A 13,971-nucleotide genomic window follows, 5' to 3' on the forward strand; every position below is an offset into this window, starting at 1 on the left:
CTGGGGCAGGAAGCTGGGCCTCTGTGCTTTGGCATTGTTGCACAGACTGTACGTGTCCACTGAGTGTCTCAGTTTTCCCAAACCTTGCAGGCTCCTGAGGGATATGGTCAGTCCTAAGCATCCTAGGTCTTACTGGGGGTTTGTGAACCAGAGTGGGGACTCAGACTGCCACATTAGCCTGGTCAGAATGCTGTTACTATTGAAGAAGACAGTGGTGAGTGCAGAGATTGGCACCTTCTACCTGGCCTAGGAGACCCACACAGCAAGCCAGGGTCTCTGGTCTACCTGGACCCCTCCCCTCCCCAATATTTTGGCATTAAGTGCTGATCCTGGGCTTTCCTGCCATCCTAAGGACTCATGACTTCCTCCCCAGGGCAGCCTGTACCTCTTCGTAGCACAGGCCTTATCAACCGTGGCAGTGCTCAACCCTACCCACCAAATTGGGTAGCTGGCGGGGATAATGGGGTCAGGTGCCCTGTGCAGCTGGAATAGCATCCAGCTCTGAAAGCTCCGTATTTGGGGGCTGGTGGGTGGGGGTCCCAGAGCCTTCCCTCATTTCTTGGAAAGTCCAGTGCCCCACATTCCTGGCCCAAGAATTGAAGGACAGGTCCCAAAGGGCTGGCAAGCTCAGCAGGAGGAGGGTGGAGGGTGACTGGTCCTGTGGGGATGTGGCTTGGGGAGGCTTGATGGAGGCTCTCAGCAGCACTGCCCCCTCCTGCGCTCCGAGGGGGGTGTTATGTACAGAGCTTCAGCAAAGAGTATCCAAAGGGAACAACAGAGGCTGGTGGAGGCTGGACAGGGAGTGAATTGAGTCAGGGAAATGAGGACAGATGGGCATGAGGATATGCTTGTCTTTTGACTTTCCTTGTTTTGTTTTAGACAGTCTTTCTGTGGAGCCCTGGCTGTCCTGGAACTCACTCTGTAGACCAGGCTGGCCTTGAACTCACAGAGATCCTCCTGCCTCTGCCTCCCATTGCATTCCACCTATTTGTGTTTATGAAATAGGTTCTCACACAGCCCAGGCTGCCATTAAGCTCACTCTATAGCTGAAGATGACCCTCAGCTCCTGATCCCCCTGCTGATCCAGAGTGCTGAATGAAGTGTTCAGCCCCTCACTGGGGGATTCTAGGCAGGGGCTCCACCCCTCAGCCATGCCCTAGGAGCAACCTGTTTTCTGGTCGGCAGTCTTGCAGTGTTTCCCAAATGACACAGGTTTGACCTCTGCCTGGTTTTGAGGCTTTTTTATTGCCCCACAAGGAGACCCTTGTGTGTTTAATGGTGTCTTTCCCTTCAACTTCCTGTGCCGTCTAGCCTGCATCCTCCCATGTGGGACTCTGTTCCGACTGCTTCTGTCCCTCGGTACTACAGTTTCACATGTGCTCCATGTCCTTGTATGTCTCTGAGCCATGCCTCTCTGCTGTCCTTGCAGCCTGGCTGACAGGAGTGGGGCCCTCAAGTGCACCTTCTCTGCAGCTGGCCACAGCACCGGCCTGCTTCAGGGCCTGGCCGCCCTCCGTGCACAGGGCCAACTGCTCGATGTGGTCCTCACTGTCAACAGCGAAGCCTTCCATGCACACAAGGTGGTCCTGGCAGCCTGCAGTGACTACTTTAGGTAAGCCTGGCCCTGGGGACTTGAATTCACACTTCTGCCTCCTATGCGGGGACCTATGTGGCAACCACCGCCTTGTTTTAAAGATAGTGTTTTACTTTGTAGCTTGAATTAGCCTCAAAAGCACAGTACGTTTCCCCAACTCTGGTGTTGAGGTGACCAGTGTGCCAGCACACCTGATCCCTGCTCTTTTATTTTTCAGCCCTGGTGCATGCTGGGTAAGCACTCTGACAACGAACTAAACCCTTAGGTCCCCTCTCTTTTTTTAAGTCTTTGTTTCAATTTCGTGTATGGTGAGTGCACACGTGCTCCACGGTGAGCGTGTGTGTGTGTGTGTGTGTGTGTGGTGAGTGCACACGTGCTCCACGGTGAGTGTGTGTGTGTGTGTGGTGAGTGCACACGTGCTCCACGGTGAGCGTGTGTGTGTGTGTGTGTGTGTGGTGAGTGCACACGTGCTCCACGGTGAGTGTGTACATGTGTGTGGTGAGTGCACACGTGCTCCATGGTGAGTGTGTGTGTGTGTGTGGTGAGTGCACACGTGCTCCATGGTGAGTGTGTGTGTGTGTGTGTGGTGAGTGCACACGTGCTCCATGGTGAGTGTGTGTGTGTGTGTGGTGAGTGCACACGTGCTCCATGGTGAGTGTGTGCATGTGTGTGGTGAGTGCACACGTGCTCCACGGTGAGCGTGTGTGTGTGTATGTGGTGAGTGCACACGTGCTCCATGGTGAGTGTGTGTGTGTGTGTGGTGAGTGCACACGTGCTCCACGGTGAGCGTGTGTGTGTGTATGTGGTGAGTGCACACGTGCTCCATGGTGAGTGTGTGTGTGTGTGTGGTGAGTGCACACGTGCTCCACGGTGAGCGTGTACATGTGTGTGGTGTGTGCACACGTGCTCCATGGTGAGTGTGTGTGTGTGTGTGGTGAGTGCACAAGTGCTCCACGGTGAGTGTGTACATGTGTGTGGTGAGTGCACACGTGCTCCATAGTGGGCGTGTGCGTGTGTGTGGTGAGTGCACACGTGCTCCACAGTGAGTGCGTGTGTGTGGTGAGTGCACACGTGCTCCACGGTGAGTGTGTGCGTGTGTGTGGTGAGTGCAAAAGTGCTCCATGGTGAGTGTGTGCATGTGTGTGGTGAGTGCACACGTGCTCCACAGTGAGTGTGTGCGTGTGTGTGGTGAGTGCACACGTGCTCCACAGTGAGTGCGTGTGTGTGGTGAGTGCACACGTGCTCCACAGTGAGTGTGTGCATGTATGTGTGGTGAGTGCACACGTGCTCCACAGTGAGTGTGTGTGTGTGTGTGGTGAGTGCACACGTGCTCCATGGTGAGTGTGTGCATGCGTGTGTGTGTGTGTGTGGTGAGTGCACACGTGCTCCACGGTGAGTGTGTGCGTGTGTGTGTGTGTGGTGAGTGCACACGTGCTCCATGGTGAGTGTGTGCATGCGTGTGTGTGTGTGTGTGGTGAGTGCACACGTGCTCCACAGTGAGCGTGTGCGTGTGTGTGGTGAGTGCACACGTGCTCCACGGTGAGTGTGTGCGTGTGTGTGTGTGTGTGGTGAGTGCACACGTGCTCCATGGTGAGTGTGTGCATGCGTGTGTGTGTGTGTGTGGTGAGTGCACATGTGCTCCACAGTGAGCGTGTGCATGTGTGAGGTGAGTGCACACGTGCTCCACGGTGAGTGTGTGTGTGTGTGTGGTGAGTGCACACGTGCTCCATGGTGAGTGTGTGTGTGTGTGTGGTGAGTGCACACGTGCTCCATGGTGAGTGTGTGCATGCGTGTGTGTGTGTGTGTGTGGTGAGTGCACACGTGCTCCACAGTGAGCGTGTGCGTGTATGTGGTGAGTGCACACGTGCTCCACGGTGAGTGTGTGCGTGTGTGTGGTGAGTGCACACGTGCTCCATGGTGAGTGTGTGCGTGTGTGTGGTGAGTGCACACGTGCTCCACGGTGAGTGTGTGCGTCTGTGTTGTGAGTGCACACGTGCTCCAGAGTGAGCGTGTGCGTGTGTGTGGTGAGTGCACACGTGCTCCATGGTGAGTGTGTGCGTGTGTGTGGTGAGTGCACACGTGCTCCACGGTGAGTGTGTGCGTCTGTGTTGTGAGTGCACACGTGCTCCAGAGTGAGCGTGTGCGTGTGTGTGGTGAGTGCACACGTGCTCCATGGCGAGCGTGTGTGTGTGTGGTGAGTGCACACGTGCTCCATGGTGAGTATGTGTGTGTGTGTGGTGAGTGCACACGTGCTCCATGGTGAGTGTGTGTGTGTGGTGAGTGCACACGTGCTCCATGGTGTGTGTGTGTGTGTGGTGAGTGCACACGTGCTCCACAGTGAGTGTGTGCGTGTGTGTGGTGAGTGCACACGTGCTCCACGGTGAGCGTGTGTGTGTGTGTGCGTGGTGAGTGCACACGTGCTCCATAGTGAGCGTGTGCATGTGTGTGTGGTGAGTGCACATGTGCTCCATGGCGAGCGTGTGTGTGTGTGTGTGTGTGTGTAGTGAGTGCACACGTGCTCCACGGTGAGTGTGTGTGTGCGTGGTGAGTGCACACGTGCTTCATGGTGAGTGTGTGCGCGTGTGTGTGGTGAGTGCACACATGTTCCACGGTGAGCGTGTGCGTGTGTGTGTGGTGAGTGCACACGTGCTCCACGGTGAGTGTTATGTGAGTGTGTGTGGTGAGTGCACACGTTCTCCATGGTGAGTGTGTGTGTGTGCGCGCGTGTGTGTGTGTGTGGTGAGTGCACATGTGCTCCATGGTGTGTGTGTGTTTGCGTGTGTGTGTGGTGAGTGCACACGTGCTCCATGGTGAGAGTGTGCATGCGTGTGTGTGCGTGTGTGTGGTGAGTGCACACTGCTCCATGGTGAGTGTGTGTGTGCGTGTGAGTGTGTGTGGTGAGTGCACACGTGCTTCATGGTGTGTATGTGTGTGTGTGGTGAGTGCACACGTGCTCCATGGTGAGTGTGTGCATGCGTGTGTGTGTGTGTGTGTGTGTGGTGAGTGCACACGTGCTGGATGGTGAGTGTGTGCATGCGTGTGTGTGTGTTTTGAGTGCACATGTGCTCCACGGTGTGTGTGTCGTGTGTGTGTGGTGAGTGCACATGTGCTCCATGGTGAGTGTGTGCATGCGTGTGTGTGTGTGTGTGGTGAGTGCACACGTGCTCCATGGTGAGTGTGTGCATGCGTGTGTGTGTGTGGTGAGTGCACATGTGCTCCATGGTGATTGTGTGCATGCGTGTGTGTGTGTGTGGTGAGTGCACATGTGCTCCATGGTGAGTGTGTGCATGCGTGTGTGTGTGTGTGGTGAGTGCACACGTGCTCCATGGTGAGTGTGTGCATGCGTGTGTGTGTGTGTGGTGAGTGCACATGTGCTCCATGGTGAGTGTGTGCATGCGTGTGTGTGTGTGGTGAGTGCACACGTGCTCCATGGTGAGTGTGTGCATGCGTGTGTGTGTGGTGAGTGCACACGTGCTCCATGGTGAGTGTGTGCATGCGTGTGTGTGTGTGTGGTGAGTGCACATGTGCTCCATGGTGAGTGTGTGCATGCGTGTGTGCGTGGTGAGTGCACACGTGCTCCATGGTGAGTGTGTGTGTGCGTGTGTGTGTGGTGAGTGCACACGTGCTCCATGGTGAGTGTGTGCATGCGTGTGTGTGTGGTGAGTGCACACGTGCTCCATGGTGAGTGTGTGTGTGTGTGTGTGTGTGTGGTGAGTGCACACGTGCTCCATGGTGAGTGTGTGCATGCGTGTGTGTGTGTGTGGTGAGTGCACACGTGCTCCACAGTGAGTGTGTGTGTGCGTGTGAGTGTGTGTGGTGAGTGCACACGTGCTCCATGGTGTGTATGTGTGTGTGTGGTGAGTGCACACGTGCTCCATGGTGAGTGTGTGCATGCGTGTGTGTGTGGTGAGTGCACACGTGCTCCACAGTGAGTGTGTGTGTGCGTGTGAGTGTGTGTGGTGAGTGCACACGTGCTCCATGGTGTGTATGTGTGTGTGTGGTGAGTGCACACGTGCTCCATGGTGAGTGTGTGCATGCGTGTGTGTGTGGTGAGTGCACACGTGCTCCACGGTGTGTTTGTGCGTGTGTGTGTGTGTGTGTGCGTGTGTGTGGTGAGTGCACACGTGCTCCATGGTGAGTGTGTGCGTGTGTGTGGTGAGTGCACACGTGCTCCACGGTGAGTGTGTGCGTCTGTGTTGTGAGTGCACACGTGCTCCAGAGTGAGCGTGTGCGTGTGTGTGGTGAGTGCACACGTGCTCCATGGTGAGTGTGTGCGTGTGTGTGGTGAGTGCACACGTGCTCCACGGTGAGTGTGTGCGTCTGTGTTGTGAGTGCACACGTGCTCCAGAGTGAGCGTGTGCGTGTGTGTGGTGAGTGCACACGTGCTCCATGGCGAGCGTGTGTGTGTGTGGTGAGTGCACACGTGCTCCATGGTGAGTGTGTGCATGCGTGTGTGCGTGGTGAGTGCACACGTGCTCCATGGTGAGTGTGTGTGTGTGGTGAGTGCACACGTGCTCCATGGTGTGTGTGTGTGTGTGGTGAGTGCACACGTGCTCCACAGTGAGTGTGTGCGTGTGTGTGGTGAGTGCACACGTGCTCCACGGTGAGCGTGTGTGTGTGTGTGCGTGGTGAGTGCACACGTGCTCCATAGTGAGCGTGTGCATGTGTGTGTGGTGAGTGCACATGTGCTCCATGGCGAGCGTGTGTGTGTGTGTGTGTGTGTAGTGAGTGCACACGTGCTCCACGGTGAGTGTGTGTGTGCGTGGTGAGTGCACACGTGCTTCATGGTGAGTGTGTGCGCGTGTGTGTGGTGAGTGCACACATGTTCCACGGTGAGCGTGTGCGTGTGTGTGTGGTGAGTGCACACGTGCTCCACGGTGAGTGTTGTGTGAGTGTGTGTGGTGAGTGCACACGTTCTCCATGGTGAGTGTGTGTGTGTGCGCGCGTGTGTGTGTGTGTGGTGAGTGCACATGTGCTCCATGGTGTGTGTGTGTTTGCGTGTGTGTGTGGTGAGTGCACACGTGCTCCATGGTGAGAGTGTGCATGCGTGTGTGTGCGTGTGTGTGGTGAGTGCACACTGCTCCATGGTGAGTGTGTGTGTGCGTGTGAGTGTGTGTGGTGAGTGCACACGTGCTTCATGGTGTGTATGTGTGTGTGTGGTGAGTGCACACGTGCTCCATGGTGAGTGTGTGCATGCGTGTGTGTGTGTGTGTGTGTGTGGTGAGTGCACACGTGCTGGATGGTGAGTGTGTGCATGCGTGTGTGTGTGTTTTGAGTGCACATGTGCTCCACGGTGTGTGTGTCGTGTGTGTGTGGTGAGTGCACATGTGCTCCATGGTGAGTGTGTGCATGCGTGTGTGTGTGTGTGTGGTGAGTGCACACGTGCTCCATGGTGAGTGTGTGCATGCGTGTGTGTGTGTGGTGAGTGCACATGTGCTCCATGGTGATTGTGTGCATGCGTGTGTGTGTGTGTGGTGAGTGCACATGTGCTCCATGGTGAGTGTGTGCATGCGTGTGTGTGTGTGTGGTGAGTGCACACGTGCTCCATGGTGAGTGTGTGCATGCGTGTGTGTGTGTGTGGTGAGTGCACATGTGCTCCATGGTGAGTGTGTGCATGCGTGTGTGTGTGTGGTGAGTGCACACGTGCTCCATGGTGAGTGTGTGCATGCGTGTGTGTGTGGTGAGTGCACACGTGCTCCATGGTGAGTGTGTGCATGCGTGTGTGTGTGTGTGGTGAGTGCACATGTGCTCCATGGTGAGTGTGTGCATGCGTGTGTGCGTGGTGAGTGCACACGTGCTCCATGGTGAGTGTGTGTGTGCGTGTGTGTGTGGTGAGTGCACACGTGCTCCATGGTGAGTGTGTGCATGCGTGTGTGTGTGGTGAGTGCACACGTGCTCCATGGTGAGTGTGTGTGTGTGTGTGTGGTGAGTGCACACGTGCTCCATGGTGAGTGTGTGCATGCGTGTGTGTGTGTGTGGTGAGTGCACACGTGCTCCACAGTGAGTGTGTGTGTGCGTGTGAGTGTGTGTGGTGAGTGCACACGTGCTCCATGGTGTGTATGTGTGTGTGTGGTGAGTGCACACGTGCTCCATGGTGAGTGTGTGCATGCGTGTGTGTGTGGTGAGTGCACACGTGCTCCACAGTGAGTGTGTGTGTGCGTGTGAGTGTGTGTGGTGAGTGCACACGTGCTCCATGGTGTGTATGTGTGTGTGTGGTGAGTGCACACGTGCTCCATGGTGAGTGTGTGCATGCGTGTGTGTGTGGTGAGTGCACACGTGCTCCACGGTGTGTTTGTGCGTGTGTGTGTGTGTGTGTGTGTGTGTGGTGAGTGCACATGTGCTCCATGGTGAGTGTGTGCATGCGTGTGTGTGTGGTGAGTGCACACGTGCTCCACAGTGAGTGTGTGTGTGCGTGTGAGTGTGTGTTTTGAGTGCACATGTGCTCCACGGTGTGTGTGTGCGTGTGTGTGGTGAGTGCACACATGCTCCACGGTGTGTGTGTGCGTGTGAGTGTGTGTGTGTGTGTGTGTGGTTAGTGCACATGTGCTCAATGGTGAGTGTGTGCATGCGTGTGTGTGTGGTGAGTGCACACGTGCTCCACGGTGTGTGTGTGCGTGTGTGTGTGTGTGTGGTGAGTGCACATGTGCTCCACGGTGTGTGTGTGCGTGTGTGTGTGTGTTTTGAGTGCACATGTGCTCCACGGTGTGTGTGTGTGTGTGAGTGTGTGTGTGTGTGGTGAGTGCACACGTGCTCCACGGTGTGTGTGTGTGTGTGTGTGTGTGTGTGGTGAGTGCACACGTGCTCCACGGTGTGTATGTGTGTGTGTGGTAAGTGCACACGTGCTCCACGGTGTGTGTGTGCGTGTGTGTGTGGTGAGTGCACATGTGCTCTACGGTGTGTGTGTGCGTGTGTGTGTGTGGTGAGTGCACACGTGCTCCACATGTGCACATGGAGGACGGAGGACATCTTGCATGCATCAGTTCTTTCCTAGTGTGCATCCTGGGGTTCCAACTCAAGTGTCAGGTTTAGTAGCCAGTACCTTAACCCCTGAGCAATCCTACAGGCTTGCACACCTCCCCCATCTCTTCTTCTGGAGATTGAGCTCATGTAGCCTAGGCTAGCCTCACACAGTGAAACCTAGGTTGCCCGTGAACTCCTGATACTGCTTCCACATCCTCGTGTACCCAGCAGGGGTGAAGTCGTAATGAACCCCTTGCTGCCCAAGGGACTGGCCGGACATGGGAGCTGTGTATCCATGTGGAGGCTCTCTGAGCCCTAGAGCTATCCTCTTGTTTCCTCCATGGCCTAGGCCTGCACTGGCACACGGATGTCTACTGTCCCCTGTGCTGGGACTGTGGCTGGTTACAGGGCGCCCTGCCAGCAGGGGTGGCAGCTGGAATAGCTGTGACCCCCGTTCTAAGAGGGCCAGGTCTTCCACGTCCACTGCCACCCAGGTGCGTATTGGGCCCCATGTCCCTCTAGGCCCAGCTGCTCTCCTTGGGGCTCAGCGAGGCCATTCTGGGGAGCTGCTGCAGGCAAGCCAACTGGGGCATCGATGCTATTTTTACTGTGGATTTGGGGGCGGGTGGGCGGCCCAGCCAGCCATGCCTTTTAAAGGCACCCCCGCTCTGGCAGTGTAGCCTGCGAGGCCTTAAAAGGCAAAACTCTATCCTGTCGTCTGGTCTGGCCTCTTTTCTCACTGAAGTGTCCAAGGACTGGTGGGGACTCTTGAGGGCCAGGCCGAGGTCGGGTCTGGGAGCTGTTCCTCGTGGCTGCAGGAGGGCCCTGGGTTGCTGACCCACAGAACGGTGCCATTAGGTGGCATCCCCTCCATGGCACCCACGGCCTCCCTCCTGGTGTGACCTGAGCTGGGCTGCATGAAGCTCACTGTGGGTTGACATCATCTTTGATGATGGGGGCCTGTCCCTCCCTTTCTGAGAGCTATCAGGAAAGCCTGCCACAGTTGTGAGGGCTGCTCTGAAGTGACAGGAATGACAGACCTCTGCTTCCTGCTGGGAGCTGAGACTTGACCCCAGGCCTTCCCAGAGCCCACAAGTATGAGTCTGCTTCGTCTTACCAGCTGCTGCCTGACTCCAGAGACCCTGTCAGAGGTCTCACGCAGGCTGGGGACTGAGCTGACTCTGGTCAGATCTCCAGAGCTTTCCCTGAAGACAGCAGTAATGGACAGAGTAATGCCCTTGGGACCTACACCGGGGGAACAGGAAGTTATCCTGCCTGCAGGGAGTCAGTGAAGAGACCCCGAATTCTTGTAGTGGTGGAAAGAACAGGCTGGCACTGTCTCTGGAACTCACGGGCAACAGGTAGCTGCAGATCTGCAACTGGTGTCTCTTCAAGAGACCCACTGGCCGGCCTTGGGGGTTGGGGGGCCCTTGCAGAGGTGCCAGCAGTAATGGCTGGCTTCCCTGCTGCTACACAGGGTGGGTGAGGGCAGAACATAGCTTGGGTGCACTGCCAGCCCTGCTCACAGGTGTGTTGCCACCTTCAGGGCCATGTTCACCGGTGGCATGCGCGAGGCCAGCCAGGCGATCATCCAGCTGCACGGTGTGTCTGCACGAGGCCTGCGCCACATCATTGACTTCGCCTACAGTGCGGAGGTGACGTTGGACCTGGACTGTGTGCAGGATGTGCTGGGCGCCGCTGTGTTCCTGCAGATGCTGCCAGTGGTGGAGCTGTGCGAGGACTTTCTGAAAGCCGCCATGAGTGTGGAGACATGCCTGCACATTGGACAGATGGCTACCACCTTCAGCCTGGCATCGCTGCGAGAGTCGGTGGATGCCTTCACGTTCCGCCACTTCCTGCAGATTGCCGCTGAGGAGGACTTCCTGCGCCTGCCACTCGAGCGCCTTGTCTTTTTCCTGCAAAGCAACCGGCTGCAGAGCTGCACCGAGATAGACCTGTTCCGCGCTGCTGTGCGCTGGCTGCAGCATGATCCCGCCCGCCGTGCCCGTGCCAGCCTCGTGCTGCGCCATGTGCGCTTCCCACTCATGCAGCCGGCTGAGCTGGTGGACAGCGTGCAGACGCTCGACGTCATGCTGGACGATGCCCTTTGTCGCCAATATCTGCTGGAGGCCTTCAGCTACCACGTGTTGCCTTGTCGCCAGCATGACATGCAGTCGCCGCGAACGGCTGTACGCTCGGATGTAACATCCCTAGTGGCCTTCGGAGGCACACCCTATACCGACAGTGACCGAGCAGTCAGCAGCAAGGTATTTCAGCTGCCTGAGCCTGGGGCCCGCCACTTCCGCGAGCTCACGGAGATGGAGCTAGGCTGCAGCCACGCAGGTGTGGCTGTACTTGATAACTTCGTGTATGTGGCAGGTGGCCAGCACCTGCAGCACCGCAGTGGCGAGGGCGCCGTGGACGCCTGCTACCGCTACGACCCGCAGCGCAATCGCTGGCTGCGACTGAGGGCGCTGCGTGAGAGCCGCGTGCAGTTCCAGCTCACAGCACTGGGTGGACTGTTGTATGCCACTGGTGGCCGCAATCGCGCAGGCAGCCTGGCTTCTGTGGAGCGCTACTGCCCCCGCCGTGACAGCTGGGACTTTGCTTGCCCGCTCAAGCGTCGCACTTGGGGCCATGCGGGCGCTGCAGCTGCTGGTCGCCTTTACATCTCAGGCGGCTATGGTGTCTCTGCTGAGGACAAGAAGGCGGTACAGTGCTACGATCCAGCGGCTGATCGTTGGGAGCCCAGGGCACCTATGCATGAGCCTCGCGTGCTGCACGCTATGCTGGGTGCTGCAGGCCGCATCTATGCCCTAGGTGGCCGCATGGACCATGTGGACCACTGCTTCGATGTGCTTGCGGTGGAGTACTACGTGCCCGATACTGACCAGTGGACCAGTGTGGCCCCTATGCGCACCGGCCAGTCGGAGGCAGGCTGCTGCCTACTGGAAAGGAAGATCTACATTGTGGGTGGCTACAATTGGAGGCTGAACAACGTCACAGGCATTGTGCAGGTGTACAACACTGAGACAGACGAGTGGGAGAGAGACCTACACTTCCCCGAGTCCTTCGCAGGCATTGCCTGTGCCGCTGTCCTGCTGCCCCGCGCTGGCCACGGGAGGTAGCTCTGATTCTGGCCTGCCTGTGTTCCCCATGAGTGTCGAATCCCCAGCCCTCGGGGCCCCTACTTTTCAGCCCTGAGACAGCAGAGAGATCTGGTCCCAGAGCTATGGGCAACACCTAGCCCAGGGTGCATCTCTGTGCTGTCCTGTGTGACTAAGCCTTGATTTCCCTCAGTCCTGGCCACACACTCAAAAATAAACTTGTGGACACAAAATACCCAAGTCCCGATGGGAACTGCCCCTCCCTGTGTCCTGGCCGGTTAAAATCCTGGCTGTCCAGTGGGTATAGGCACTGCCACCAAGCCCGATAACCAGAGCTCTGTCTTGGGACCCACAAGGCAGAAAGAGACTGACTTCTTAAAATTTCCCTCTGATCTCTACGTGGGCACAGGGCACACATATGTACACAATCAAAGGAGTGGGATTTAAGATGCTGTGGATAAGCTCTCCTGGTGCCTGGGCAGCACTCCGGACACTGGAGCCAAAGGGTGCCCCAGAGGCACCGTGACAGGTGGCAGATACAGAGACACATATCTTCACCCCAGTCCCCTGACTCTATTGACACGCACACTCCAGCATCCCCCAAGAGGTCCCCTGGTCATTCGGGATGGCAGCATTCTTTGCCTGTGCTGTCCACCTTTTTAAGAAGACCAGTCAAGCAAGTGCAGTGGCCGGCTCCAGGACTCTGGAGATGGATGGGAGGGTTATTGCAGGGGCTATGCCGTCCAGGGCCACAGAGAGAACTTGTCTCAGAACAACAAAACCCACAGAAACCACAACAGGAAACACAAAAGCCAACTTTCAGGTGGGGTGGCCTCTGTCTCCCAGGTGGGGTGGCCCCTTTCTGGTGGGGCAGCCCCAGTCTGTCAGGTGAGGTGGCCTCTGTCTGTCAGATGGGGTGGCCTCTGTCTGTCAGGTGGGGTGGCCTCTGTCGGGTGGGGTGGCCTCATCTGACTACAAGAACAGCTGAGGCTGTGGAGAATGAACATGCCGTCTCCCATGCTGGGTACAGAAGGCCACACTCCAGGAGCCCCACCAGCCCCACCTTGGTGTGTCAGCGTGTTGTGTGCTTTGTCTCTTGTTTAAGAAAGGCAGTCCACTGTCTTCCACAAAAGACTTGTTCTCTGGTGATTTAAAGTGTCTCCCTCTCTACAGACAGACAGATGTTACCTTTGTGCAACCCTCATTGCAGGAGAAATCCCCCGTCCTCTGTGCACTCTGCTGAGTCCTCTCATTTAATAACGACGACCAGTGCTGAGTTCCCACAGCCTGCCTGCCGGCCTCCCACGGAACAGGGAGCTACAGGATACCAGAGCTGGGTGGGCAGCCTGGAGAGGGTGTGTGGGAAGTGGTGAGAGACCTCTTCAGGTAGCTGCCGCCCCTAGAAGCCTTTCTCTCTCTTTAGCTATATACCCCAGCTGCAGATGAGTCGCAGAGGCTATGGTGGGGTGGTCAACCTGTTTTCTTCCTCCGAGCCCCAGCTCAGCACAGGGCCACAGCTGGGGACAAGTCTCTGATACTCAAGACTGCTGTCACCTTCCACCTCATTCCTGCTACCTCAGCCCTTGTCCTCAGCAGTGGGTACTAAAATAGAGCTGGTGTGTGGAGGGGAGTAGCCAGGCTGCCGGAGGATCCAAACAGAACCCACCAAGGCATTCCAGCTCCCCCCAACCTAAGCTTCCTGCAGAGAGAATGCCTCCAGCGAGAAGCATAGACCCTGCAGAGGGCAGGGTGAGGTGTCTGCCAGCCACCAGTCCCCAGATCACATAACACCTCACAACATCTTGTCCCCAATGAACTGGCAGGGACTCCTGCAGAGGGTGGGCGCTGCCGTATATAACTGGGAGGGTTGTGCAGATCCATCTGAGCCAGTTTATGGAATGTTCTTGGGGGCCCCTGCCCCTTCCTTGGCGCCCACTCCACCCCCCCAAAGGAAGGAAAATTATTTTTCGTATTGTAAACTTTAAACATGAAAAAGCTGTTTTTAATTAGCAGAAGCTGACTTGCATGTTCAGTCAGTAAATGTCTGTGTCCTTCCAAGAAAGGGAACACGCCTTTGTACTGCGCATGCGCACACCACACACACGCACACCCTCTGAGTGCAAGGACGCGTAGTAACTCATAAGCGCACACAGCTTAATTGGACATGCCAAACTTGTGTGCTTCTGTCTGTATACCACTTCAGACACACGTGTGCTTCTGTCTGTATACCACTTCACACACACACGCTCTCACATATGGTTAAGGGCAAGTCCACTAGGCTAGGGGTGTTTCATGGGTGAGTTCCCCTGC

General features: G+C 56.7%; 1 protein-coding gene across 4 annotated transcripts in view; it reads left to right on the plus strand.

The window, feature by feature from the left end:
• The window catches only part of Klhl26 (kelch like family member 26), a 31,974-nt gene extending 18,257 nt beyond the window's left edge, over positions 1–13,717 (plus strand). For 2 of the 4 annotated variants that reach the window (XM_075987226.1, XM_075987227.1), the window contains exons 2-3: positions 1,430–1,612; positions 10,101–12,902. In XM_075987226.1, coding sequence (XP_075843341.1) covers positions 10,105–11,682 — 1,578 coding nt within the window. In that variant the 5' untranslated portion in view covers positions 1,430–1,612; positions 10,101–10,104 and the 3' untranslated portion in view covers positions 11,683–12,902. Of the gene's footprint in view, positions 1–1,429; positions 1,613–9,146; positions 9,916–10,100 lie in introns of those variants that run through there. The other 2 variants (XM_075987224.1, XM_075987225.1) reach the window with 2 other exon arrangements.
• The last annotated feature ends 254 nt before the right edge of the window (positions 13,718–13,971 follow it).

This window comes from Microtus pennsylvanicus, chromosome 9 (genome assembly GCF_037038515.1).
Source record: "Microtus pennsylvanicus isolate mMicPen1 chromosome 9, mMicPen1.hap1, whole genome shotgun sequence".
In the NCBI taxonomy this organism is placed as follows: domain Eukaryota; kingdom Metazoa; phylum Chordata; class Mammalia; order Rodentia; family Cricetidae; genus Microtus; species Microtus pennsylvanicus.